Source organism: Lithobates pipiens, unplaced genomic scaffold (assembly GCF_037356315.1).
Source record: "Lithobates pipiens isolate NorthernLeopardFrog02 unplaced genomic scaffold, aLitPip1_a1.2 Scaffold_3, whole genome shotgun sequence".
NCBI lineage: Eukaryota > Metazoa > Chordata > Amphibia > Anura > Ranidae > Lithobates > Lithobates pipiens.
The window spans coordinates 231,865,895-231,890,611 of record NW_027507790.1 but is presented as its reverse complement, the minus strand read 5'-3'; the positions used below and the strand labels follow the sequence as shown (position 1 = coordinate 231,890,611).

The window sequence follows — 24,717 nt, the reverse complement described above, 5'->3', positions numbered from 1 at the left end:
TAGAATCTAATTTTATTTGGCTCTAGGTATGGTGCCACATCAAGATCACATAACATGTAGAAAACAGAAGGAACTAGTATGGATCTTTAAGGCACCCATTAGCCATAATTTTTATTTGGTACACATTTTTCATAAAAATCAATAATGGATACATCATAGTATAAAGAAACCAACATATAAAACCTGATTGTCTTATTATCCAGCATATGGAGATCTTACATGAATGGTATATAGAACCACCAAACTCCACACATTGTTTAAGCAGTTAGAAATAGGTAGTCCCACCTGATTTGTTTCTTGTATTCTATTCCACTCCTTCAGAAGTGTATAGATCTATGGGTAAGTACAGAATAAATAAATTCACTGCTGCCACTCCAAGACCCACAGTGGGGATAGGGAGTCAGGTAATAGGCCTCCCAGACGGCAAGTGCCATCCAAAATTTCATACATCTATGCCAATTAATCTGAACTCAAATTAGATAACAGGTTTAGACAAGGAGACTTAGCATCAGGAACAGTTTACACACCAGCTCTTAAGAACAAGAAAAATGAATCCGTGAACACAAAACAATCCAACAAACACAGCAAAAGCAGAATGTCCATATAATAGAAATCGCATGTCAACAAGAAAATGGAGAGGGCTTTTTATAGTGGTCCTCAATAGAGATGGTTGAAACAGAGTTCTCATTTTTGAAGATTTCTGCAAAATCAATCATTTTAGCAATCATTTTAGCAAATTCAATCAATGGGGATGGCAAAAGGAGTGCTTTTGGCTTTTTTTTATGGAATTGGTTTTAAATAGCTTCTCAGTGTTAGGGTTGCTTCTTTGCTAGGAATCTGGAAAATACCTACTTGTTTCTAAAGACAAAACAAATACAGCGGTCAACAAATGAAAAAGGGGAACACAGGGCAGGACTGGAAGAGGCCACACTGTTCTGCCCTGGGAGTGGTGGAAAGCATATGACCTCTGGACACTTCAGCCAGCAGAGATGAACCCATGAGGACATTGAGAATCCCAGGTCCTACATTGTGCCTGCACCAGCTAGGAGAACATCTGGAGAAATCACAGACTACATACAGAATAATTTAGTTGTGCATGCATGCAATATTTTTAAACTTCCAATTTCAGAGTATGAAAATATATAAAGGGGGGGGGGGGGTTTGCGCTATGGGTAGAAACAGTATATTAATGGTATGAGCTGCCTCTGCCTGATATCACCACCACGTGGATGGAAATATATTAGATATATAAGGAAAAAGACAGATCTGGCGCTATACCTTTAAAATTGAAGGCTAGATGGAAATTAGAAAAAATAATAAAATAAATAGAATGAAGAAATGTGTGTACTTATATTATTTGACCTCTATTAGTGAAAAATAGAGGTGTATTTGTGAGGTGTGGTTGAATACACCTATCAAAGCCGCATTCAAGTATGTAGAATATCAATAAAAGTGGAAAATAAAAATATATAAATCAAATTGTGTCCTTACAAAGTTGTACCAATCCTGGGAGAAAAAAAATATAATAATATCCGTGCGAAAGGTTATTAAAAAAACTATATATATATATATATATATATATATATATATATATATATATATATATATATATATATATATATATATATATATATATATATACACACACATACATATATACATACACATATACACACACACACACACACACACACACACACACACACACACACACACACACACACATATACATACATACATATACACCCCCCGTGTGCAATCCTTACTCTGAGGTGCTAATAAAATATTAATTCGTGACAATACAGACAAATGTATCAAAAAGTGCTAAATTGTGAAGGTATCTCATAGGTAATCAATAAATCATCAAATGCACAGGTGCAAGGAAGCACTGAAAGTTTCCACAAAGTCCCAAAAGATTTGTACAGACAGTTCATGCAGGAGATGTGAGGTTAAATGCTGAGTATCATTCCAGTGCGTGACAAAAAATTGGTAATGCCCTCACCAGATACCCTGCCCCTGCAGGGGTGATATAGCCTCCACAGTGTAAGCCCCTGTGCCGCTATGTGGATCTCTGGGGGTTCACTTGTCATCCGCTGGGGGTACTCCGTTTTGATTCTCAACAAAGAAGAGGAGTCTCCATAGTGTAAATCGTTTCAATATGCAGAACTTTATTAAATAACAGGGTTTGTACTCACATTTAATATGCAATAAAATGGCAGTAAAAAATACGTCCTGTTGTTGTTACAGCTGAAGTTGAATGGTGCACATCGCGTGGCCACGCCCTACTAGTTTCGTCACACCGACGTCTATCTATTTTTTCACTAACAGAGGCCAAATAATATAAGTACACACATTTCTTCATTCTATTTATTTTTTATTATTATTTTTTCTAATTTCCATCTAGCCTTCAATTTTAAAAAAGGTATAGCGCCAGATCTGTCTTTTTCCTTATACATCCAATTTCAGAGTGTTTGCATAAAGATTAAAAAACACACACACACACACACACACACACACACACACACACACACACACTAGGGCTTTAAAAAAAATTCACAAGTTCAAATTCAGGGCTGGTCAAAAGGATATGGACCTCTACAGTAGGATAACTTGACAGGACAGCACAAGATATATTACCTCTAATGAGATTGAATAGAACATTTTTTCAGGGTTGCCTGAACCTTTTCAAAAAGTTAGATGAACATCAAAGCAGTCAAGATGACTGCCTTTATATGAAAGGTGTTATTTATACAAACATACCTTTGTGTCTTCCTCTTCATCATCATCTATGTGTGGTAAAGATGTTAGTTTTGGATCTGCCATCTTTAAACTTCTGTTCTGTGCTTTGTCTATAGAGCCGTATGCACCTAGCCCATTGTGCGCCATGAGGGGCTTGGACTCGGATTTGTCGTCCTCTACTAGGGGAACCTCCGGAATGCTGAAGAAGTGTACGACAAGAAGCACCATGAAGCATGAAGCTGCAAAGAAATACATGACTTGGAATTCAGAACCCATCAGCCTTCCGAGAATCGTAGAGCCCCAGTCAATGGCACCTGTGAGATATCCCAGTGCTCCTCCGAGTCCTGATTGGGAAACATAATAATATATATGTGCAGATTAGGCATAAGAAAGAAAAAAAAAAAAAAAAAAAAAAAAAAACAAACACACAACACACCTGGACATTTTTTATATTCTTCATTAATAGTTTTAACCATAGCTTCCAACTGCCCCGATATGAAGGGACTGTCAGTCTTTTGGAACTAAGCCCATCTGTCCCTCTTTTCTCCTTAGTGGCCTCTCTTTTTGGTCAGAATTTTATATTTCACTAAACCTTTAACAAAAAATGCCAAAAGATTTGGGCGTTAAATCATACATTTTGTATGCATTACTCTCCATAGTTCACGTTATTAGGGGCATCGTAGGGGAATGTCCTTTGCCTGTATACTTTATGCTGGAATATGTCCCTCTTTCACACCTCACAAAGTTGTGAGGTATGGTTTACCATTTTGTTCACATAATGTGAAAAATAGCAGGTTGAGCTGGATGGACCCTATTCAATCTTACTTGATTTTTTTTAGGATTTAAATTTTTTGATTTCCTTATTTCTTTACATTTTTGTCTTTCGTTCCTGTCTGTGACACCACAGGGGAGACTTCTCACCTGTCCTTGTAACATTCATACAAGAAATAGGGGGCGAGACTAGAAGGCAGAGACAGCAACAACATTTTCTAAATCTTCCTCATACTAAAAAAGGTGTTTCAATAGGTGACCCCATTGGAGAAATTACTCATTATTTCCCGTCCTGACATACTGTATAGCTCCCGATTAATTGGCGAAACAGATGGCGAAACCCTGGGAAAGGCTCCTAATGTTCCCGACTATCCAAAATAAGTTTTAGCTAGAGTTGGGCTTTAAATAAAATTAAATATTAAATAAAATGCAATAAAACCTCAGTTCCATTTAGAGATGAAGGCAATGGCATTACCATTCACTGTAGTATGGTCTTAAAGGCTTAAAGGTTTCCACTGCTGACCACTTTTTGGAGAATGACAATTCCCTGCCTGTCGTGCTGATGTTTTGGCTTCAGTGAGTTTTTAGCCAATGAAGATCAAGCACAGTGATAAGTAATTCTATCAAATTTATAGCACAGAGCAAACCTAATGTGCTTCGCCCCTGCCCACTAGCGATCTGAAAACAAGGCTTGAATCGCCCGTGGAACACAGCTTGGAAGGGATGACATTGATGGCAGTGCGGAGGATGGTCTATTTGGACAGCTTTACACTGGATGCCTCTTTTAATCATCAACCATGTGCGTTTCTAAATATTGTACCTTCATTAAATGTAACCTTAAATGTAAGCTACACTTACGAGGCGCCTCTCTTCTCTTTTATACTCAGTTGTGACGTGATGCTACTCTTATAAATCAAGACATCGCTATTTGATCAAGTAAAAATAAAAAAATAAAAACACATTTTACATTTTGTCTTGCAAAACGCTCTCAATCCAAGTTACGCTCAATCCAAGGTTTTACTGTACTTCTTTCACGACAGGTTCACTTGAAGGATATTACTCTGCTATATGTGATGCTGTAGGCCTTTGAGGAATAGGGTTCTCATCTATTTGACAGGTTAAGAGTCTATTTTTCTACCTGGTATAAATCAAGTCTTGTGGGACAAGCTTTGGAGTTACTGCTCTAGTGCTGCAGGTACTATTGCTGGGAAAAAGACTTCTCTTCTGTAAAAAGGTAACATTTTATTGGCGTTTATTCAGATGCTGCTAGAATTACAAATGTATTTTTAATGAATGTGAAACTTGTGATTTAGCCCTTTCGTGCCCAGAGGTCATAAATGCCTAGATGCATAGGTCAAAATTAGTCAGCTTCGGTTAACTTTACTGTAACACTGACTAGTTTACATACACCTGAATTTTATATTTAAGGCTTTTATTTGGTACACTGCAAAAATACTAAAAACTGTTTACAGCATGAGATAAAGTATTGTACCATGTTAGCCATCAATTCATGAAGATAAAGTTTATATATAGTTACAACTTAAAATCATAAATTAAAAGCGGTGTTCCAGCCGTAAATGTATTTTAATTTGTATTTTTTTTTTTTAATTCAGCAGCTACAAACACTGTAGCTGTTGACTTTTAATAAGGACACTTATCTATCCAGGGAGCACACAATGTCAGCCCCCCCCCCCCCCCCGAGGTCTTGGCTCAGGTGCAGGCGCCACCATTGTAACTAAGGGAAACCGACAGTGGAGCCTGCAGGCTTCATCACCAGTTTCCTACTGAGCATGAGCAAGTCGCGTGGTGATTTCCAAATGGCCCATCTTCTGGGACACAATGGGTCCCAGAAGGCAGCTGTGTGAAGGAGGAAATGACATTGCAGGCCGCGGCTGAGGTAGAAAGGAAGTGCAGGAGTCACAAAACTATGTTCTTGCACTGGTAAAACAATAAGCAGCTGGCAACAATCTGGATGCGTTTGTAAACAACGTGATGACATCAGGAGCAGACTCCGGCTTACGCGGTTTGTCAGTTCACCAGGGGCATGCCCTTTTTACAATATGGGAATATTTGAGATTTCCATGTTGCCTTTATGATGCTTATAAATTAGAGCCCACTTTCTCTGGTAAGCAGCCATTTCTTATCATATGGTGGAGGCACACCTGGGTGATTCACTTTTTTTAATGTGAAAATCAAAGTGTATATTGGATTTATGTTGAACACTGGATTTCTTTCATCCCTTTGGTGTGATTTATAAGCTTCATCATTGGACTGTCATCACTTATGGGACTCTTTCTTTGAGGATTTTATTTAGATTTTTCATATATTGCATTTATCACTTTTTTTTGTGTTAGAGCAGCAATTTTGTATTTTGCTGGTACCATGGGATATATAGTACTTAGAAATGGAGTGTAAAAAGATTGCTAGCAGACAGGTAAAACCTCCCCACCTGTAAGGAGATTTTTGGTATAAAAAATATATTGATTGTCATATATAACTATTGTTTATATTATTATTGTAGCGCTCACCCACAAAAGAGCCCTCTAAATTGCCCCAGGTTCCTTTTCCAGCTTAGTGTGGCAGCAGCCAGGTACACAGCAACAGTCACTCTTCAGGCCCCACAATCTAGCGGTTGATTTTCTTTCAAATGTATTGCTGAATAATTAGGAAAGGACGTAGGGAGCCATGGAATACTCCAGAAACCCTGAGCATTAACAAAAGGACATGCTTCACTCTGTAGCTATGCCCAAGAACAGCCCCTTCAGATGCCAAACATGAAGAGTACTTCAATGCCATATGCAATGTCTCAGGCCAGGCAAGTTTTATCTTAACGCACAAGAGTTTTCAGCAGTAGTAACCAGAATTCTGTCCCTGGATACTTTGATGCCACCTTCCAATATCCGACTGACTTTCCTTAGTAAACTTTCCAGACTGGATGCTCAGCGAAAACTCTTCTATACTTGCAACAATCTCAGCTAGCAGGCCCCCCCAGATGAGCAGAAGCTGGTACCTCGGTGAACACAGGAAGAATTTTAGCTGGGCTGCCTGGAAGGGCAGCAGCCCTTAGGGCTGGGAACGTCTCCTGGACAAGAACAGGGCTACCTCAGTTCCGACTATTTATGCACTCCTCAGCCACCTACTGGGCACCCTTCCCCAGGAATTGGCTGATGCAACAAATATTCAGGTTTTTAATTTGTCTTTCCAGCCCACTACATTCTGGAACCCTCCAGAAGGCAGGGAGAAAAAAATCAACCTGCAACCAGTGGAACCCAGAACAGTCGAAAGCAAATCGCAAACTTCTCCACTGATTACAGTGGAGCCAAACAGAACTAAAATTGACCTAACTATCCTAGCAACCTGAGAGGGTTCTACATTATACCGCTGATGTTAAATAAAATAAAAAATTCTTTATCGTACATAACGAGACACAGACCAGGTTATAAATCATTACCATTTGGGTTATGCGCCACATGTAGGTGAATGGACAATGGCAGATCAAACAGGAAGTCCTCCTCTATATAACCCCTCTTATACAAGAAGTGCCTCAATTTTATAGCAAGCAATTCCCAGAAAGAGAGCAGGTACGCATGAAAAAAAAAAAAAGAAGATGAAGGGTTTTACAGGTAAGTATGTAGGGGGAAAAAAAATCCAATTTTCTGCACATCACAATGGGACACAGAGCAGGTTCTAATCATTATCTGGGATGTTCCAAAGCAATACACGTGAGGGGGGAGGAGACACAATTAAAGAAACTGCCACCTAAAAAGGACCTATTCTGCCACCGTTAACATATGGCGGTCAAAGGCAGCAGCCTCCACAGCTCTGGACATCCACCTTGTATAACCCTGTGAATGTATGAACCAAAGACCACGTATCAGCCTTGCAAACTTTAGCCACTGATGCCCGATAGCCCAAGATACCCCCACACACCTGGTAGAGGCGCTTTGTCTTAGTGAATCAGGATCAGTACACACCACTGACCTTTACAGCCAGGCACAGCTGGAAACGGCCGTCTGCTTGAAGGGGGTGGGATGTGTCAAAACTGGAAGAGACTTGAGAGTAGCCAGAAATGGCAGGTGGAACGCACATCCACTCAAAACATGCATTCCACCACAAGCATGCCATCGGGTATCTTGAGAGATCGTGGGTGGCCAGTATTAACAAGCGGGAATAAATCCACTACAATACCCTTGTTAAAAACGGCCCACAAAGTGTAGACCCTCTGGCAAGTCCCCTATAGACATGGTCTGGATGCCTCAATACACACACACAAAACAAACTCCTTTACTCATGACAGCTGCAAATAATGCAGTAAATCTAAGTGAACAGTATCAGGTAAGGTACACATGCTGACAACTATTCCTTATATTAAAATACACACACACACACACACACAATATATATAGGAGATACATATACACTTGACACCACCCCCTAATTTCCTTTGAAATGGACACTGCTGGACATGTGTATATATGTGCATTGAGATGTGTTGTCATTCACTACTTTGGCTCTGATGAAGAGGGTTCGCCCTTGAAATGCACCAGCCATTACGGACATTACCTAGTTTTTCTCACACTATTGGTGGGACTACAGCAGACCTGAAGGTGATTGGTCTAACTTGCAATGAAATTAGTGTGTGTGTGTGTGTGTATATATATATATATATATATATATATATATATATATATATATAGAGAAAAAAAAAAAAAAAATGAATAAAAATGTTGTTTTATTCTCATAAAATGTATTTTGGTAATACGCTAGGTCAGTGCTCACTTTTCCTGCGGTTTTACAGTCCATAAGAATACCCATTGTCCAGAGAGGGCAGCAAGGCCACTGGTGCGGAGGATGAATTCCTATACTGTACACTAGGGATGAGCCAAACACCCCCTGGTTAGGTTCAGGGTAGAACAATGCAAACTGGCAAAAAGTTTGTGCAAACACTGTTAAAGTCTATGGGACCCGAACTGGCAAAATCAAAAGTGCTAATTTTAAAGGCCAATATGCAAGTTATTGTCATAAAAAAGGTGTTTGGGGACATGTATCAAAGCAAAAAAAAGGCGGGGGGCCACCAGGCCCTATATACTCTGAACAGCAGTATACAGGGAGTCCCCGGGTTACAAATAAGATGGGGACTGTAGGTTTGTTCTCAAGTTGAATCTGTTTGTAATGTGGAACAGGTACATTTTTTAAGTGCAGCCCCAGACAGAAAAATATATTTTTAAGATTTTTGGATAACATAGGGAAAGTTTATCACCCCTGTAACATTTGTTTTGCTGTCTGTGCCCCTGTTCAGAAGATTTCACCTCACTTTCTGTCCCAATGACAATTGGATTTTGAAAATGTTGGGTTATTAGGGAAACAAGAATTGGTGATAAAGTATCAGCAGACACACCTTTTTCCCCCATATTAAACTCTTACAGGAGAGCATTTCCCTTCCTAGGGGTAGATTTACTCTCACTTCTTGTTGTCTCCCTCCATTTGTAAGCAGGAGTCGTTTGTAAGTTGGATGTTTGAGAATAGGGGACCACCTGTATATACTATAAGGCCTTCCCTATATACTCTGAAAAATTGGGCCTTAGGTGTTGGTGGTACCAGGACACTGTAAGCCCTCACAGTTACTCTTGGTGGGCGCAGGAATGGGCCCTGCTGTGAAATATTATATCAAGAATTGTAATTACATGCCCCTGTTAAACAGGGGTAGAAAAATTGGGCCTTATGCCGTGGTGTTGGTGGCGGCACAACACTGCAACCCCTCACAGACATTGTTGAGCGCAGGAAGGAGCCCTGCTATGAAATATTTGATTAAAAATTGTAAATTACATGCCCCTGTTAAACAGGGGCAGACAAGTTGGGAGGAATAGGATAGTCATTCAGCATAGGCAGTCTTCAAGAGATCTCACATCCATATAAAAATCTAAAATCGGTTACATCAGCATCAGATGCTTGGTAGCTGGTGATCCAAGACTGATTATTTTTTATGAACGTGAGCCGATCAACAGAGTCTGTGGACAGGTGCACTCTGATCAGTTACAAAGCCTCCAGCTAAATTTTACACCCAATAAAAAAAAAAAAAAACACAAACAAACACACACCCTTTATCCTCTACAAACGCTCAGATCCTCTTGCAGTAGCAGTACCATAGCTAAACTAACACTGCAGTGAGTGTTGGGTTTTCTTAATGGGCAGACATAGGATTTCTGTATGACATGCCTACATCTTTCTAAAATGGCGCAGACTTCAGTTTGCGGTGATTGCTCTCATGCACAGTTATCTTCTTAAATTTCTTAAAAAGTTATATTGTAAGATTTTGTCTTCTTTTCAGAAATTAGCTTAAAAAATAAATAATAATAATAAAATAATACATTTAAATAAAAGCTGCAGCATTAGGAAATGAAAAAAAAGAAGGTGTGCCGGCTGTACTAGGAGAGACAGACTTGCTTATACACAAGAAGCAGTCCAGCACTGCTCAGGGAACAAGAGCAAGGTTAATTAAAGCAATGTTCAGGGGGAGTATTTCAAACTACAGGAGAGCTTGCTTTTTAGAGCTGTGGTCAGACTCTCCTTGGTGCTGGCAGCACAGTGTTCTCTCTCTCCCCCCTCCCCCCCAAACACTGGCTGCTAACGGCAAAAAAAGCATATATCTCAGATAGATAAACAAACACTCCATTTTAAATGCCAACACCCATTATATATTGACTGTTGTAGCATGAACGTAAATAGCCAACTTTCTTTTATAAACAGACAGGAGCTCTACATCCTATAATCACCAGTCTGCCTTGGATGATAATCACATCCCTGACAAAAACCTGATGCACACTAAATACTTTTCATAGTCACCATATGTCTGCAAGACTTCAACCAAATTAGGTCCTTTCAGAATTACAAATTAAAGCGAATCAGCTTCCCACCTTTGATGAACCTACACTTTTCAAATACAAAATGTTACTAGGAAGTAATTTCACAGCTATATTTAAAAGATAATATTCATCATTACTTGAGGTCTCCTCAAACAGCATGGAAAGGCAATGGTGAAATTATAGGTAGCGGAAAATTCTCATGGAACTGAAGTTAAAATAACAGGGAAGGCAAAAAGAGAAAATGAGAGAAAAAGTAAAAAAAATAAATAAAAAAAAATAAGCCGTTACACATGCAGCAGTTAATTACAATGCCTATACTAAAACAAAGTCCTTCATTCCCAGTATAAAACAGAGTAGATCATGACTTGTGGCAATTTATAGGGCAGAGTTCAAACTCTAATGAAAAAATATCCTTCAACTCTCTGGTGTTTTCTCTAAAGGAATATAAAAAAGGGAAGAAGAGGAAGTTCTGCCACCAGCAATGCATATTTTTGAATATTTCAAAATTAAGAGAGAGAAACTAATAGAACATATGGGAGCATGGCCATAAGTGTCACTTCATGGCTTATTGTTTTTCATACTTTAGGCAAAAAACGGGGCTTGGGGGTACACCAAATAAAGAATAGCATAGTTTTGGGCATCATTAGAATCTAGACTTTTCTGTATTCCTTGATCACATATGCATACCTGGGAACTTTCCGGCTTTTTTGACTTAATTAGTGGCTCATTACCATCCCTACTCAGTTCAACTTTCAAGTGGCGACTAGCGGCACTAGGCAATTGTGGTAGAGGCAATGTTTTTCCCTGCCTTAGTTTAGGTTTTTTATTTTCCCCAAAATGTATTATTCACTAGGGAGAGGTGCATTTCTAGAATGACCTCAGCCATCAGCCATTTATAATGGCTTAACGCTGAGATTAGTGCTCCTGTACCGCTATCACTGCCTAATGGATAATATGATAATGGGTGAACGGTTCAGCCTGAGCATAAGTTTGGGCTGAACTTTTGAGGTTTGGCGAACAGCCGAACAAACGGGTCGTTCGATCATTTGTTTGGCCTCCCGAACCAACCACAATGCCTCGTGACGCTAAACAGTGCATTGCAAGCCCTGATTGGCTGAAGCAGTGAAAGCTTCAGTCAGTCAGGGCACAGAGAATTTTCAGAGTCAATGACTAGACACTGTCATAACTTTATCCAATCGTGGTTCATTCCCTCCCCACAGTTTGTAAGTATTCTTTCAATGACAGCCATTTTCAGTGCGATTTTGGAGTGGAGTGATAGAACAGGGCTCGGTTCAGTGTTAGTTAGTGTGCTATACTGTGCGATATTGCTTCAATTGTCAGTGTAGAATATTCGTTTAGTGTCAGTCTAGGGATAATGCAAGTGTAGTGAGCTACCTCAGAGAGATAAAAAAGATCTTACAGATGCCGCATGGTGCTAATTAAATGTATTTTTAATAGTAATGGTGGCGATATGCGATTTTTATCATGACTGCAACATTTTGGCATCCTCTGTCATGCAAGCAGATACAAGTGTGCAGTCCCCTGCAGTTGCCAGAGAGGATAAACCTGTCTCCTTGTCCACATCTATTCCTGCCATAGCCCCAACATCAGCCATTGAGGAGTCAGCCGAGTTATTTGACCACAGCATCAGCCACTTGCACCTTGATGATGCCCAGCCATTACTGGATTCAGATGTTGGTTCTGAGGTTGAGGATGACAGGAACATGAGCCTAGAGAGAGGGAGGAACACTGGTAGAACAAATTCATGTTCCAAGTCGCAGCATATTGTGATTATGAATGATGATGATCACGATGAGGCCACTGATACAACTTGGGTGCCAGATAGAGCAGATGAGGAAATGGAAGGAGAGGCAGCACAACCCCAAGGAGGCCGACATCAAGAAAGATTAGAGAGCAGCCACCCTGTTCCATCACATTCTGCAGCTTTTATCTCCCAGCCCACTGCCTAAAGCTCAGCTGTCTGGGTCTTTCAGCAAATCTGCATCAGATTGCACTGTTGCCATCTGCAAACTGTGTCTTGGGCACTGTTCTGTCACCATTTTAGGAGGCCACAATGATGGGGAGCAGCAACAATGTATGCATCAGTGACACTGTCCCTCTAGTCTTCCTGCTGGAGCACACACTTTGTGGAATAATGGACAGGGCACTTAAGGCAGAACACAGCAGGGGGGAAGAGGAGGCCTTACTTTCCTCTCAATTCCCACTTTATCCAGATAGCATTCCTGCATGCCTGCTAAAGAGGGAAGAGGGAATATTGTGTCAGCATGAATGTAGAGGATAACACTCAGCAATCTTCAAGGGATGGTTTTCAGTCCCCAAAAACCCAAGGAGTTGTACGTGGCTGGGAGGAAGTAGTTACGGATAATGTGATCCTTGTGTTCTGACTCAGAATCGAATGCCTCTGTAAACTTATACTGCATGGCCTCCCTGATTCTGCAAAGCCTGTGAAAGGACCCTAATATTCATGGCATCAAGGAGAGGGATCGTTGCTGGCTGGCAACCCTTCTTGATCCATGTTACAAGAGTAAAGTTGCAGAACTCATCCTGCCTTCACCGTTTTTTTAATGATTTTTATCTATATTGCCGGGATCCAACAATACATTACAAACGCGAGCAGTTTTAAAATTACCTTTCCTTTAGAAATGTCATTTTGCAGTGGTACTGTTAAAAAAAAAAAAAATAATCGCTGATCGCCGCCATTATTAGTAAAAAATAAATTTAAAAAAACAATGAAATAAAAATGCCATAAAACTATCCCCTATTTTGTAAACGCTGTAACTTTTGCGCAAACTATCAGTCCAAGATCACTTGTAAAATGTATAGATTGGCCGCTCACCTCCAAAAATGACCAAAAAAATCAAACAAGGCTCATCAGATAGCAAATAGGGAATCCTGCTGGTTGATCTTTGGAGACTTTCGGGTCCTAAATGAAGATGAAATGCTGCATGGCATCTTAGCACCAACAAATCCTGCGCTCACCACTGGGTAGTTCCATATATAGAAAAAAGCTTGCTCCAAAAAATAAATAAATAAATTATATGACTTCTTCGTGTGTAGATGGCCTTGTACAGGGGAAGAGAGGAGAGCCACAGCCCGGGTTGATCAGAGCACCCAGAACATGACAACTTTCATTTCAATAGCCGTTTGCTTCCCGCCACCCGCCGTCAAATACAGCCCTTGAAGTTTTTCACCATTTCACGGACATATAAAATTAAGGTTTGATGTGGATTTACTTGGTACAACCTCATTTTTGATATTCTACCAAACATTGGGTAAATTTTTTGTTTGTGTCCCCTTTAGTGAATTTTAACTGCAATTTTGCATTTCCTAAACCATTATGCAAATATCATGTACCATAAAAAATTGAAACTGCCACCATTTTATTCTCTGGGGTGCCTGCTTTCAGAAAATATACACAATACAGTAGAATGTTTAGGGTTTTATGCAATCTTTTTTAAACAAAAATAAAAATAAAAAATAAAAACACAACCACAAACAAACCAAACACACACCCCATCCCACAAAAATGGCCCCGGCACCAAAAGGGACATTCAGATTCCAATAAGTTCCCACCCCTGCTGAACCACTCATCTACCAGGTCAGGGATGTGGGGATGTGGCCCCTGTCCAAGGTTCCTTTCCCATGTTGCGTGTCATGTGGACCAGTATAGTTCAGGGGGGTGCCATACACTTACAGCTCCTCATGTTCCTGGTCAGCCAGGCTGCATGTCCGTAATCCGTATGAGGGTCTGGTATAGAATTTGTAGGAGACCCCAGGCTTTTTCTTCTTTTTGCATGAAGTACCATTTAAAAATCCATAAGAGAACCCTATCTAGGAGAAGGCTCTGGTGTAGATTTTGGCAGAGATGCTAGGTCATTTTGTTTGAGGACAGCCCTAAAAATCCATATTATTAGGGTGACCCAATGGCAGTGTTACTTTAATTACTTTGTAAAATGCAAGAGTCTCGCAGACACATAAAAAAGGGGAAAAAAAATAAAGTTATTATATTATACACATTTCTATTTATTATGAACTTGTTCCATTACCTATGCTTTGTGCACCCAGAATATATGCACAGACGTGATACTTTGATCTTTAAGTGTATGCCAGCCCTTACCAATGGACCTCTCTCTCATTTGCTTCCCTTTGCTGTCCTATGTTCTGTGCAAGCTCTCCATGTTATCTCAAGAAGTCATCACAAATTTTGTTTTACTACATAACAATTACTCTGTCCTGTGGATGCAAGGAGAGGGGGGTGTAGCACCCTCCTAGATAGGTGCTAGCATTTGGACAAGTTAGAATTAGTTGTGTTTTTGATAGATACATTTAGTTGCCACACTGTAGTCAGCGTCAGGGGCGGACTGACCATTTGGCCACTCGAGCACTGCCAGAGGGCCCCGGGTCACTAGGGGGCCCCATCAGGGTTGCCAGCCTCAGTAAAACCAGGGACAGTATTTAAAAATCTTTTTTTTTTTTTTACAACTGTCTCTGAAATGTCCCTTACCGACATCCTTTTGGTCTAAAAATCCTGAGATTATAGCTGCCCCACCTCTCCAGTACCTTCTCAGCCAATAGAAACATGTCTGTGTATACTGTGCGATTGTATACTGTGTGTCCCCATAATCTCTGATTGCCCGGGGGCCCCACGAGTTGTCAGTCCATCCCTGCTCCAGAGTAGAAGCAGGGTTATCCACCATCTCAGAAAGCCACCACTTGACCGTAACTAGGACCGCTGCCCAATAGTATTTAATGAAGCAAGGGGCCAGCTAGTTTTACAGGCAACTAAGGTCGCTTTGGCTATTCTGGGAGTCGACCCATTCCAAATAAAGGAGGTAATGATGCTATCTAATCTCTTGAAAAACAGATTTGGGTATGGGTACAGGTGTCAGTCTAAAAAAAAAAAAAAAAAAGTAAGTGAACTTAGGCAGGACTGACATTTTTACCAGGTTAACCCGTCCCACCAGAGTTAGGGGCAGGGATGTCCAGGTGGCACATCGCTGGGACAACTGGGAAACCAATGGGTTCAGGTTAAGGGCGATAAATTGTTTAAGGTCTTGGTGAATCTCAACCTCTAGCTATCTAAACTGGGAGACTCAAGCTGCACCCTGGGTACTTGTGGAGCCGATCCAGAGTGGAGTTATTCCCGAAAAGCGTCCAAATTCATCTATAACCGACAGGAGTGTCCATCGTCCCTGAGGTATAATAGTGTGTCATTGGCATACAATGATACTTTTTCTTGAAGGGGGCCTATATTTATACCGGACTGCAGGCTTGGAGCACAGCAAGATGGCCATAGGTTCAATTGCCAGGGCAAAAAAGCCCTGGGGAAAGTGGACACACCTGCCTAGTGCCTCTGTACAGAATCAAATGCCTTTTCCCCCCCCTTTTTTCCAGGGAGGCCACTACAGCGTCATGACCCTCTCCGTCTCCAGAGCCCAGGAACGTGTACAGTCTCATTCAGACTCTTGGTGAGAATCTTGGTCAGGACTTTAGTATCAGTATTATGCAGGGAGATGGGGGAGATGGGTCTGTATGACGAGCACAACTGAGGATCCTTCCTGGGCTTGGGTATCACCATTATGATGGCCTGGGCCATGGATGGGGGGGGGGGGGGAGCTCCTTGTTTCAAAGTTTCTGTGAGCATTGTGTGCATTCTAGGAGCCACCTCTTCCATGTATTTGTAGAATTCTGTTGGGAACCCGTCCACCTCGGGTGTCTTACCCATTTGCAAAGAGCTCAATGCCTGCTGGACCTCCTCCAACTTGATTTGGTTCATCAAATCTGTCCCTTACAGAGGAAGTAAGATTAGGAAACGGTACTCTATCAAGGAACTCAATTAGCTCCGCTCCAGAGTGTTGTGTTCTGGAGGAATATAGTCAAGAGTAAAAAGAGGCAAAGCAGGCATTAATGCCCAGAGGATCTACCACTGTTTCATCATCTTCTCCCAGAATCCGGGCTATAGTGGAAAGGAAACCGGGGATTACTCCCTTGAGAGCCAAGCCAAGAGTTTACCAGTTTTCTCCCCCTGTTCAAAGATTCTTTGTGTTTGGGCCAGCTGAGATTTTTTGCGCTTTAGATGTTCTAAGTAACAAAACCTCCCGGTATGCCAGCTTCATATCCTGACCCATAATGGGATTGGCGGCAAGAGCATATCGTGATTCCAGGTCTTAGGCTTTATTTTCAGCTTCCTCTAAGGTAATCATAGGACTTATGAATTAAAATGCTAACTCCTCGTGCATAGTGCGAGTAGGTAGCATGGTAATGGTGAGCCACCCAGGGTCTTTTCAATCCCATCCCCCGTCAGATGCATCCCCTGGAGAATGCAAACATGAGGAATATATTTCTTTAGGTAATCAAAAACCAGCGAGGGTTTACTCTTATTATCAAGACCCCTGACGTTGCAGGAGAGGATCTTCAGCGGAGCCATAGCTGAAGGGGGCTGGAATAAGCAACGGGAAACTTCTGATACCCCAGACCTCGAGAGAGAAGTACATCAGTCAGGCCAATTGGCCCAATAGGTGTATCCTATAGCAAGAAAGTTGGTTAGCAGAACATAGGCAAGCAATATATAAACTGTGCATTCCCTGTCTTGTTTGTCTGTGCAAAAGGAAAAAAAAAAAAAAAAAAAAAAAAAAAAAGGGGGGGGGGGGGGGGGGGCGACCCAAAAGGAAAAAACACCCAACCCATCCCACCCCACACCCCAATAACCAAAACTACGAGTGTTTGAGTACCCAAAACTAACCCAACTTTACCCATGTGTAATTAAGCCGTAGGACAGTCTCCTATGGGGGCAGTGCATAGCAGGTAGCACACCAAGGACACAATTCCAATGGTGGGGAGCCGCTGCTCCCAATTTGCATTTCCTGGGCGGAATGATTCAGAAAAGGGATTACTTTTAAATTTAAAGTTTTGCATACATTCGTACACCTGAATGCTTAGGCCAGGGGTGCCCAACCTTTTAAAGAGCGAGGGCCACTTAAGCGACACTAAACATCATCCAATCTGATCCGGTCTACTAAAGAGACGGACAGGGATCTGTTCACCATCCGTCTGGCGGATCGGTTGGAAACTGACAGGCGGTCCGTTTCCATCTGACAGCCCCATAGAGAATGCGGAGGGGAAACCGATCTATCATCCATCTGCTCAGTGGGGATCAGTGGAGAGATCCTCTGCTGAGCAGGCAGAATCCACCAGTGAGGCAAACGGAGAGCAGAATACAAAATTTTGCTGTAGGGTCCCGTGATTTATAGCTGCCTCCCTGAACATGTACAGTATGTATCTGCTTTTACACGTACAGCAAGGTCATGAGATTGTAAGAGGAGACGGTGCTTGATGCATATGAAGCTATGTACTCAGCAAGGCGGTGTAATCTGTCATCTCTGTGTACAAATACAAATTGATCAAACTCAGCTGAACCAAACCTTTGTTTATTGTCAGGGGCATAAATCAAAAACCACAAATTGTGTACCAGCCAAATCTAGTCCTTTTATCCTATAGCTTTAAACTCTGCGTTTTATCAGTCCAGCAAAGTCGAGACATCATTAGCACTATACAAATACTCTCCCACTGCCAGCACTATATGCCTTATTTATGCATTTGTCAGGTCATTAGCATCGACCTGTCACCAGAAAGTCTCTGGGGGCGATTAATCACATATTAAAAAATGGCAAATAATTGTGCATTATGGATAGGGCAGAAAAACACAACATAACCTGGCAAACAAAAATTGTATAATGAGAGATCTCATAATTAGATATATATATATATATATACACACATACACACACACACATACACATATACGCACACACACACACACACACGCACTCAATCACTCTGACCCCCGAAGGAGCTGCTGGTTTTATTGGGCTTACCGTTACCTTCTTGACCTCTTCTCCATCTAGGGGTTCACGTGGTAGGTGGTCCAAAGAAAATGTGGAAACTGACACTGAATCTTCTTTTGGGTTATTTATTTGAACCAGAAACAGTCTTTGACAAGGGTAGAGGGTTAGGATTAAGCTCAGGTACTTTAGACTGCAAAAATGGAAAGTCTTATAGGAAAAATCCAGAGAATAGCAACCATTTCACAGCTGGATTTTACAACCACCAGATAGACCTCCTCTCACTAGACCTAGCAGCAGGTAGGGTGTCAAGCAAAGTCTCTGCCACAGACTTGAGTGTAGGATATTTGATGAAAAGTCTCTGCCACAGACTTTCGTATTACTGAGGGACATAGACAAATTTAAAGAGCTATCATATATGGTACCAGTATCTCTCAGCCAATCCGGCGATACCATAAGAGTATAGATCCATGTAGCATCCTTCAACCAAGCCTCCAGGCTCCTTCAGAGAAGCCAGCCTTGCGCACGGCCTTCTCCTGCAGAGTCCTCCCCTGGGGTGTCTCCAGTTTCTGTGCCTCTCCCTTGGATGAGACGGTACCCGACCACCTTTGGATCAATAGGCCCCAAAATTCATTCAGGCCTGTCCCTGCAGTTGCGTTGCCTCGGGCTAGCCAGCCCCGAGACTTGAAATGCATGGCTCCACACCCCAGGCCAGGAGGGCCATGGGGTCTGGTCAGGACCACACAGACAGAAAATACACTCTCCAACAGAGCAGAACAGACCAAAAAACACGTCATGTCAGTACCTTAAAATACCACCTCCCAGAATGCACAGCAGGAGAACACACCACTGAGCTGGTTCCGAAAGAATATTGGCATTCAATACACCCAGCTAGACTGCGTTCTCAACCTTGCTGGCAGTGACAGCGACACCTGCGGTTAAGGAGAACCCAGTGCAAGCCAGCTAGACTGGTACTGAAACCAGAAAATTAGCCCCAAAACCCAACTGTGGTTTCAGGAAAGTTAACTTTGAAAAAACCATAGCACCAGCGCTAATAAATATTATATTATATATATATATATATATATATATATATATATATATATATATATATATATATATATATATATATATACACACACATACATATATACATATACATATACATATACACACACACACTTCAGGGAGGGAACCATGAATGCCAACATGTACCGGGACATACTGAAGGAGAGCATGATCCCCCTTCCTTCAGAGACTGGGCCACAGAGCAGTATTCCAACATAACGACCCCAAACACACCTCCAAGATGACCGCTGCCTTGCTAAAGAAGCTGAGGGTAAAAGGTGATGAACTGGCCAAGCATGTCTCCAGATCTAAACCCTATTGAGCATCTGTGGGGCATCCTCAAATGCAAGGTCTCTAATATTCACCAGCTCTGTGATGTCACCATGAAGGAGTGGAAGAGGACTCCAGTGCCAACCTGTGAAGCTCTGGTGAACTCCATGCCCAAGAGGGTTATAGCAGTGCTGGAAAATAGTGGTGGCCACATAAAATATTTTATTATATTTAATAAAAAAAAAAAAAAGGTAAAAATGATAAAAATCCAAAGAGCATTTACAGTATGCAGATGATAGACATTACAAGTAATGGCATTCATAACCATAACTGCTTCACAATTAAATGTAGAAGTACCCACAACAGTCATTACAAACAGTACAATGGTGTACAGCGACCAATATAATTCTGTATAACTCAAACACGTGTGCATTTTCTTTGCATGGAATGGACAGTGACAGTATGGCCACCTGGCGATTTGGCATCGTCCACAGACAGCTTCAAGCAGTGTTCCACCCAAAAGTGGAATTTCCACTTATCGGATCCCCTCCCCCCCCCCCCCGTGCCACATTTGCCATCTTTCAGAGGATCGGGTATCTGTTTTTTTCTTCCAGGACACTGGGGCACAGCGAAGTGAGCAGCTCGGCCCCCCCTCCTCCCTCCCCTTTTGCCGGGCCAGTGAGAGAGCACAGTGCTCTTTGCGCATGCGTAGTAGGGACCCGGCCCTGAAATCTAAAGGCTACACTGCAGGGTTCCCTTACCAGCAGTGGCGGCAGCAGCACCTGGCCAGTCAATGTAAACATATGGTACCGACATCACTAGACTCCAGGATGGGCAAGTGTCCTAATGTTAAAAGTCAACAGCTACAGTATGTGTAGCTGCTGACTTTTCATTTTTAAAGGGGTGGGACTCCACTAACTATTCAATAAGACACAGAAGCTGGAAACAACTAAATCTGACTGAGGGAGAGAGATCAAGTATAGAATCCACACTGAAAACATATTAGATCCATACAAGAAAAAGAACATGCTAGATTACATCTGAAAGACACTCAGCTGTATTAGAGGTATAGCACCCTTTAGTGAGTGCTAGTGTATATGGTTGTTCATGTAGGAAAATTTAGCCTGGCTGAGAGCTAGGCCTGGGTTAAGAACCACTGCTCCTCAGGGAGGTTGATGAATCAGCAAGCAGCACCTCTGGTAACTCCCCCTTCTCTCTAGAACCTTGAAGAAGTTTCCAGAAGTAGAGGATGGAGTCTAGGAGGAGCTGCTTGGCGTATTGATGGGGGCCCCAGCCACTCCCCAGCAAAAATGGGCTGGCAGGGGGAGGGATCTCAAATACTAAATGGGTTATGCCAGCAGGGGCAGTTGGATGAAAGATGCAAGGATAGGACAGCAGGAGCAGGTCAGCACGTCCAGGAGGTAGGCTGGTGAGGGAGTCAAGTTGGGCATCCCATAATTCCTGTTCCCCATCCAAGTTATTACTCCCTAATAAAAATAAAGCTCAAAAGGACTGTTTCTTGTGTCCAGAAAAAGTGTGGAAGTTGCTCATTGCCTGGCTGTGCAGAAGTGGGTAACCCTGTCATCTGCAACCCCTACAGGGGCAGTGCCACAATAAAAATAAAAAATAAAAATGAATCAACTGAAAGAAATAAATGTCACATTTAAAGACTCTACGGAGAAAATACTGTATTAACATAATTTAGCAATTACAACGTAAAGTACATAAACCACAGACATCAGAGTCACATTGCTCTTTGAAGCTCATCTTCTTTCATCTGTCAGTTTGTAAAAAACGTTTGGCGCAACCTTTATATGTGTGACGCCGGCTTTAACGGTTCAAATCTCAGACTGTTTAGCAGGAACCAACCGAGACTCGAACCATGTATGGGCAGGCTGACTGTACCCAAGTTTATTAATCAATCCGTTTGGCTTTAACCAGCATGTTGTATATTTCATGAGATTATTGTTAGAGGCTATAGTCAATAGTAGTAAATATTGTGTGTTCTTCCAGGAGGGGCAGCTGCCCCCACCACCAGGAGAACACAATAGCTCTGCTGAAGGGATTTCCTCATCAACGCAGGTCCAGAGAGACCTGCTACGTATGGCAGTCTACTCTTGTAGATCCCTGAAACGTGCTGTAGTACTCACACTGTCCTTGTTTCCACTGCCTCTCATTCCAAGCTTTTCCTGTTGTCAGGATCCTCCCAGGCCATCACCTGAACCCTGGCCCAAGGCAGAGCACCACCCCCCAGACTAGGGGGTCTGCCTCAAGGGTCACCGACAGTTCCCTCCCCACCCAACTCCCCTGCCAGCATGACTCAAATAATATTTAAGGGGTGGCTTAGCCCCATGCCCGGCCCACCACCTGTTGATTGGCTAAAATGCCCTTATATATGTAGAACCCCCTCCTAGCCTCCGCCCTTTAGTTTACAGAATGTTCTCCAACTATTCAGAACCAGGAAAGGCCAGAGAGCTGCCTGTATGTGTCATGCTGCCCAAAAGTCTAATAAACCCTGGCCCAAATTAAAGACTCACAGGTTTAAAAGAGAAAAAAACTCTAGCTTTTGAACAAAATGTACATAGTTTGTTTGGGCCAAGCTGGCCCAAGTCAACCATGTCTCTCCCTAAGCTGTTAGCCCGCTGCATGTGTGAATGGTATGTGGCTGCACCTACATACAGTATGCTGCACTGTGTTCTGGAAAGGAGCAGAGACTTCCCAGAACACAGACTAGTCTACAGCAGTGGTTCTCAACCCTGTCCTCAAGTACCCACAGCAGGCCATGTTTGCAGGTTCTCTTTTATCTTGCACAGGTGCTTTAAATCAGAGTCAATGGCTTGGTATTTTGGACAGCTATTTTATCTAAGAGAAATAAAAAAAAAAAAAAAAAAAAAAAAAAAAACATGGCCTTTGACAGGGTTAAGAACCACTGGTCTACAGCAGCGGCACTCCGCCAACCATAGCGAGCGATTCAGAGGCAGGCTGATGAGGTCACAACCTCTATTAAAATGAGTCAGAATATAAATTTCCTGCACTCAAACTAGTAGCACACTAGAGGGTGCTACACTATCTTAATTAACAAAAGCTTCATTGTAAATTTTCTTACAAGATCAAATTATTATTATTTGACCTGCTGAAGTGGGGCCCTTAAATGGTGTGGGACCCAAAAGGCCAATGCCTACTCTGCCCATTTGGTAATCTGGCACTAATTAAGAGTACCGGTATACGAGATTTTAGGCCCTCTGAGATTTGTGTTCATTTTACATTCCTTTATTACTTTTAACTGGTAGAATAACATTTCTGATTTTATATTTTTACAAGTTCTGGATCTTGATCTAAAATGCTCGCTGACATAGGTCTGTTTGGGGCTAGAAAGGTGTATGATGTCAATTTGACCTTGTGTGTAAAGAAAGAAGAAGGAATAACAAACTAAATTCCAGCCTTCCCTTCAGTCTTGCACAGTTGTACAGGTACCTCTCTTATACTGAAATAGCTTACTCTAATTTCACTGCACACAGATTCTCACAGTGTGCAATGGGAGCAGCAACAAGTCCGACAGAGTCTTATTTTCCTGACCAGAGGATGTCCAGCATCATCTTTATCTCCAGCTTAGCCCACACCTTTCAACTGCATTTCAGTTCTTTCGAACATGGGGCTCAGCATCACGTGTGGGGGTTCTCTAGAGAGGTCTGCACACAGTATTTGCCATATAAAATCCACCCATTAAGACATTTTAATATTTGCACTCCACCCAACGGCCAGCCCACTTATTACATTATGGCTGAAGAGGAAGAGTACCGAGTCAGAATGCTTTGATGTTTTTAGGTGGCCATCCTAAGCCTGGCTTTGTTACCAACTGAGGATGGGAGTTTAGACCTCACTGCTTCTTCCAGACTGAGCTCAGGATAAGGATCAATGGTGGTCCCCACAGTTATAGCCTCAAAAACTAAGCGGTTAGTAAATCAGTACCCATTACATCTTTAAAAGAATGTCACCAAAATGTTTTATATTTTGAATAGAGCGTGTGTGTATGTGTATGTGTGTGTGTGTGTGTCTTTTTTTCCCCTTTCTTCTTCTAAGACAGTTGACATATGAACATGTGTCTATTGGAAGAGTTCCCCTCTATTCCTGTTCCTTAAAAGGAGAAAAAAAAAAAAAAAAAAAAAAAGCACACAACATTAAATTACATTTTCAAAATTACAAATATGTCTATACTTACCCGCTTGGTGGATGGAATTGCACGAAGCGGCCCCAAACTGTTGGAAGAGCAACAGCACATAATGTAAAGTTGCCTTTATAAACTGACTGTGTACATTATACCTTTCTATCCAGCAGGTGGAACTGCAGTGTTATAGTTTGTATTATATGGCAATGTAATAAGAGGAAGTGCTTGTCTCCCCCCCCCCCCAAATATATGTTCTTGTATATTCCTGCTTCCCGTTTCTGTCTCCGTGATGCCAAGACATGTTCTGGTATTTCTCCATGAAAGTAAAGCCATATTACTGCAGCCAAGAAGCTTCCAGCACTTATATCAATACTCTTCACAGTAAGTTATGAGTGCCAGGCACCCAGAGGCATTGGAGAGGATACTACAACCCCAGACACTGGAAAGAATTCAACAGTGAATAAGTACTGTAAACAAGCAACTAAAAGATGGCAAGTGGCTCAGATGTGAAGTTTGCAATAGCAAAGGTGAACGATGCCAATTACCAGCTGTGGAAGATTAAACTAGAAATTATTCTAGGCAAGGATCACTTGCGGCAAGTGCTGAATACATACAGACCCACAGACAGACGCGGAGGACTGTGATAGGCAGGCAAAAATGATTATAAGCTTGCTAGTGGAAGATGACCAGCTTATCCACATAAGAACAGAGAAAATGGCCAAAGGTATGTGGACTTCATTACAAAAACTGCATGAGCATTGAAGTCTAAACAGCAAGCTGGTTCTACCAAGAAAGTTGTATAAGATGAGACAAGAAGAAGGTCAGCAAATGTGTAACCACGTAAAAGCTATGCTAGAGCTATGTTATGTGCCATCGGAGAGGAGATCAATGTTAATCATATTGTTGCCTTGCTTCCCTGTAGCCTTCCAGAGACATATAGTGCTCTTCGCAATGCTTTAGAAACCAGACCCGAGCAGGA

The 24,717-nt window shown here is 41.8% G+C and overlaps 1 protein-coding gene across 1 annotated transcript in view; it reads right to left on the bottom strand.

Moving 5' to 3' along the window:
- SLC45A2 (solute carrier family 45 member 2) overlaps window positions 1–24,717 on the bottom strand; it is a 191,010-nt gene that overhangs the window by 139,403 nt on the left and 26,890 nt on the right. The window contains exon 3 of the mRNA XM_077462888.1: window positions 2,761–3,083. Within this exon, the coding sequence (XP_077319014.1) occupies window positions 2,761–3,083 (323 nt within the window). The remainder of the gene's footprint in view (window positions 1–2,760; window positions 3,084–24,717) is intronic.